This window comes from Phoenix dactylifera, unplaced genomic scaffold, assembly GCF_009389715.1.
Source record: "Phoenix dactylifera cultivar Barhee BC4 unplaced genomic scaffold, palm_55x_up_171113_PBpolish2nd_filt_p 000194F, whole genome shotgun sequence".
Lineage (NCBI taxonomy): Eukaryota > Viridiplantae > Streptophyta > Magnoliopsida > Arecales > Arecaceae > Phoenix > Phoenix dactylifera.
The window spans coordinates 728325-733578 of record NW_024067718.1 but is presented as its reverse complement, the minus strand read 5'-3'; the positions used below and the strand labels follow the sequence as shown (position 1 = coordinate 733578).

General features: G+C 36.0%; 1 protein-coding gene across 1 annotated transcript; it reads right to left on the bottom strand.

Annotated features, from left to right (window-relative positions):
• Nucleotides 1–336: 336 nt before the first annotated feature.
• LOC103724341 (chaperone protein dnaJ 20, chloroplastic-like) lies at nucleotides 337–4808 on the bottom strand. The gene is made up of 2 exons (XM_008815568.3): nucleotides 4270–4808; nucleotides 337–924 (listed from the first exon to the last, which is right to left on the bottom strand). Exons 1-2 carry the CDS (start codon nucleotides 4723–4725, stop codon nucleotides 778–780), a joined length of 603 nt encoding a protein of 200 aa, XP_008813790.2. The 5' UTR covers nucleotides 4726–4808; the 3' UTR covers nucleotides 337–777.
• Nucleotides 4809–5254: the final 446 nt, after the last annotated feature.

Here is a 5254-nt window from a genome sequence, read left to right as displayed (position 1 = left end):
TGTGCTGGGAAAGATGCTTGCGACATCCCAGGCCTTGGAAGATGGTTGGATGCTCCATTGTTCCACCAGACATCCATTGAAGTTTCCTTTATATAATAATCATAGAGATTCTTGTGTGCAGTATAACATCCACTAAATTGATGACAAATCAATACTTTGTTTTTGCTCAATCTACCAAGAAGTTACAATGTCAGCCCAGAAAGATAGCAAACCAATAAAATTCTGTCTCTGCTCCTGCAATTCATAGTCTCAAGCTGCAAATATCCTGCTAAATGTAGATTGCAACATGATATATGCTCTCCAAAAATGCAGAGAATCTGATGAACATTGCTTGGGTTAATTCCTGCATAGTGCTTCCCATGCATAAGAGTATAATGTTAAATAAAAGAACACAGTTATAACAGCACATAGAGCTCCCTTATATACATATTTAAAAGGAGAAAAGCATTTACACTGGAGGGTGAAATTAAAATTAACAGGTTCATGCTGATAGCATTACTCATTCTTTCTGTACAGTAAAACTTTGAGAATGTTTATAACTCAAGGCGGCATGGGTTGATAAAAATGAAAAGCTTTATTTTTCTCCTTTTCCCTTCTGAATCCACAAAAGAAATGGGGCATGACTCCAGTAGCTTGTCAAGTAGTAGGAGCGTGTAGGCTGACAACTCCCCATTGATAAGGATGCAGACATCTTGTTTGGCATAGTGAATAACCACCAAAGTCAAGCTTTAAAAGGAAAATAGACAGCGTAGGTATATGCATATTATGATAATGACCCTATTCAATTGATGATTCAGCTCTTTGCCTGCGCATTTGGGCTCCCCAAGATAGGTTCTCCCCGACATCCTTGTTCATGCTCCTCCTCTTTAACTCAGAAATCTGATCTTGCCAACAGTCCCTCCAACCAGACCTATCCTCCAATTCCTAATGAGAAAACAACAACTCAGCACATAAGCAACCATAGTTAAATGACATTGGTGAACACCACAGAGAAGAGAATGACAGAAATTGGAAGTAAGAAATAAAACCAAGTACACTAAGATTAAATAAACGGTGAAGAGAAAGAACTATCGGATTAACATAGAGATAAAAGATAATAAGTTGGTTAATATTCTTAAATATCAACTACCAAAGAAATTGTTAAATTAACATAGAGCAACACAAACACAAGAAGAAAACATATGTACTAGACAAGGCAATATCAATACAACAGATTGAAGCATTTGAAACTCCAAATGTCAAGGTGAATGTGGTTGAACTCAGAGAGACAGTATGCAAATTGGATGGAGAACGAGTACTAATAATAGAGTGATGGGTAACAAGTTGAGACGGTAGAGCCACCTAGTATCAAGTCAATAAGGGGCGCACACTCACATCAAAGAAAAGGAAGGGGAAAAAAGAATCAAATAAAAATATGGATGTCTGAGGACTAAAGTTTTCAGTGATGATTTTATGACCCTTCACACATTTATGCCAAAATACAATACAAAAGTAGAAACCCAGTTTACAATAATCGAAACTTTAAACCAAATTAATGCTTAAAGGATCTGTTAGGAAGCAAAATTCCTGAAACACAGAATAGCAAAAATAAGATATTCAGCCACAAAGAACATATTCCATTTAGTTCAACTACATCCACTTCAATTTGTATACAGAAAGAAGCTAAAAACTCTATGAAGAAATAAATGTAGAACATATTCCCACCAAAAGACAGTTGCAAATTAATTCTTATTGATCAAAGACAAAAAAAATTAGCAGAAACTAGAATCTAGATCTCCAAGCATAAAATCCTTCTGAATAAACATAAGGTAAAGTAAGGAATCACCAACCAAAAAACAGAAATTTACTTAAGAGATATAGAAACCAGTGCTATTTTGTATTATAGCTTAGAGGGCTCAGATACTACAACAACAGATCACCAAACAACAAATAAAGCAAATATTTATTCAATATCTAGATACTTTAATAGAAACACTTATCAGTTTCATCCAGAACAAAGGTACTGCAAGGTCAGGTTCCAGAAATCAACAAAATCTTGTATCAATTTATATCTGAGAAAAAATTAACAAACTTTTTTAATATCTAAGGATTGAGGAAATTCAGAAGCAAAAAAAGGGTTGATAATTCCAAAAGAAATCCACTTCGTACATGAAAAACCCTAAATTTGAACTTTTAAAAGGTTAAAAAGCTAGTAAATTTAATACAACATGAGTGAGAAACAGCTTGATTGTCCTTGACATTGACTTCTTCTTTTTAATATAGATATTAAGACTTCTTCAAAAAAGATCATTTCAGATAAAAAATATAGGAAACTGTAGTCCAGAAACTCTAAATATGTCGTATTGCTCAACATACATAGAAGGATGACAAGCAACAAGAAGCTAAACCCAAAAATGTTCTAGAAATTCATTGCGTTAGAATTCAACAAACTTCACATCATTCCTAGAGCTTTTGTTGGATTGTCGGGGTAAACAAAGTATTATTCAACAAAAAAAATTAAAATGTCACACCCAAACTCTGTTTAAAATTATATAAGTATCCCTGGAGGTCCCAAGTAACTTTGACTTTGAGTCTACAACCAGAACCCAAATATACAGCCTATATACAGATGACAAACGCTGAAAAGGTACAAATTCTTCTAGAATTTTAGACCTTCTAGTACCACTGAATTCTAGAAGTCCTGTAGATAAAAAGAAAAAGAAAAAGAAATCCGAGAGATTATTCACATGAATAAAAAAAAGATACATCAATGACTAAAGAAATCGGTACTCTTGCACATGCAGGCAAGGAAAAAATGTCCCAGAAGCTCAGACCTCACATATTTGAATAACTAAAAATTAAAAGAATCTACACAAGCAGATTACGTAATAAATATTTTAGAACAGGAGGAAATTTCCCATCAATTGAAAAGAAACCCAGAGAATTCTATCTCAAATATTTAAAAACATAACCTGTTAAAGATGAAGAGCAACACCACATAATTAGACAACTCTAAAAGTCTAAAACAACATGAGAATACCAACCATGGAAATTCTGAAAGACACTAAATATTAGTAAACAAATAGAAGCTGTGTCTAGCAACCGCATATATTTGCCTAGTCAGCAATTACTAAAACTCTTCAAAAAATTTCAGATCTTTCACCACCCTATATTTCTCAAGGCCTCATAGAAAAAGAACAAAATCCAGATAAAATACAAAGTAAGAAGGAAAAAAGGTTTTATAAACAGGCAAAATAGGATTACACCACCTTGTGGAAAACTACATAGACGTTCTGATTTCAGGCACCTGACCCACCTATTTTTGATGCCTCCATAAAGCTATCCCATCAGCTTGTGTGTGGTGCCATTCCAAGAATAACTGACGCCTAGGATTATGTCATATATGAGCAGATGGAATGTGTTCGAAAGCAGCACCGCAACTTATATGGTGCTTCTACTTAAAGTTCTATCAGCAAATCTAGATGAAGCCTTGTATCTGTAGTGTTTACTTTTATTTTTTGAAAATTTTGTTTATGTGGTAAATCACACATGAAGTTAAAAGGATCTGAAGTCCTACATACAAAATATATCAAAATCACGGAAACCCATATTCCTCTTGACTCATGTAAAATTTAAGTCCATATTTAGATCAAATATTGTTTTGAAACTACAAATAGTTTTCCCGATTAGTTTTCATGAAACTGAGAAAATTTTCAACTAGACCTGAAGAAACCAGATTTCTTCACCCCAAATTAATTAAGAACAGGTTGGTGAAAGAAAAAGATTATATATATTAAAGAATTCATGTACAACCATCATTACATAGATCAAAGCTGAAAGTCCTACCGGAACCATATATCTAAGATTCTCCTAAATCCCATCTTTTGGTCTCTCAGAGAAAACAGCAAAATCAATTAATACATACTCAGAACGAAATAAGAAGTGAAGGAATTTAGATAAGATCCCCAGATACATAATTATCTGACAAACTTCAGACTACGAGATTTCGATTATAATAATAAGCTTTTCCAGCAAACAGCATGGTTCTGACGAAACCTAGAGCACCAATTACAAATTACTGTAACAAAAATCCAAAACTGCATTAATTTCTACAAATTCCATGACAATTTAACTCTAGCAAATGCAAATATGAGAATCAAATCCCTGCAAACTAAATCACAGTTTATTAAATTACAGAAATGGAGAAAATTACATAATAACTCAGCAATTAAAAAAGATTCCAACTTTTCCAAATTGCTCATCGAAATGGAAGCCGAGAAACCAATTCACCTCATCAAATCGCTTCCTGGTGGAGAAGGCGAGGTGCAGCCCCCGAGTTAAATCGCGGTCGTAGAGCGCCCTTCGGCCGGGATCGGAGAGAGTCTCGTAGGCCTCCTGGACTTCGATGAAGCGGCGGGTGTACTCCTCCGTCCGGTCGGGCGGCGAGACGTCGGGGTGGTACTTCCTTGCGAGCTGCTTGTACGCCTTCTTGATCTCGTCGTAGCTCCCGCCCTCCGAGATCCCAAGCAGCTCGTAGAAGCTCCCCTTCGCCGTCACGAATCCGCGCTCATCCACGGCCGCTCGGGTCCTAAAGGAGGAGGAGGAGAGCCCCGCCGACCAACTCCCCTCCCTCCTCCTCGGGGCCACTCGCCACCGATAGCCGCCGCCAATTCTGGTGGCGGGAACGTGGTTCGGCCATACATGGAGGGCTTGATTACTGCTCCCGGGAACTACTCCAAAGCTCATCTCTTTCTCTGGCTATCTTTCTATTTCCCTGTTCTCTCTTTTGATCTCTTTATCCAGGCTATTGTGGTGGGTGTGGTGGGAGTTGGGCACCAAAATCGTGAGAATAAATAGGGGTAGGGTCGCTTTCAAGATGCCAACCTTGAGGGGTGGTTTTTTGGGACTTTATATTTACAACTTTATATATACCCTTCGTTTTAAGGAAATATATAAATATTTAATTACCCAAAAAAGATGACCCATCATTTTGTGGAGGGCTGTAAAGGGTTGTAAAGTTTAGTTAATAGATTTTATTAAGAATCCACAAAATCATGCACAATGAAAGTATGTTCATGCATGAAGTAAATATTAAAAAACAAGATAACTTATTTACAAAAAAAAAACAAGATAACTTCATATTTTTGATTAAATCTTTTACTAATGAGAACTAGTACATATTTATTAATGTTTGCTCAAAAGTTGGATGGTGAGCTTAAAATAGCAATTGGATTGGCCTAAATGAAATCAAAAGCTTTAGATGGCATGCTTGATG

Excerpts from the sequence above, each read along its gene's own strand:
- LOC103724341 (XM_008815568.3), bottom strand. The coding sequence starts at position 4,725 with ATGAGCTTTGGAGTAGTTCCCGGGAGCAGTAATCAAGCCCTCCATGTA. Across the intron at positions 925-4,269 it reads CCAGGAAGCGATTTGATGAG|GAATTGGAGGATAGGTCTGG; the intron begins GTGAATTGGTTT and ends TTTTCTCATTAG.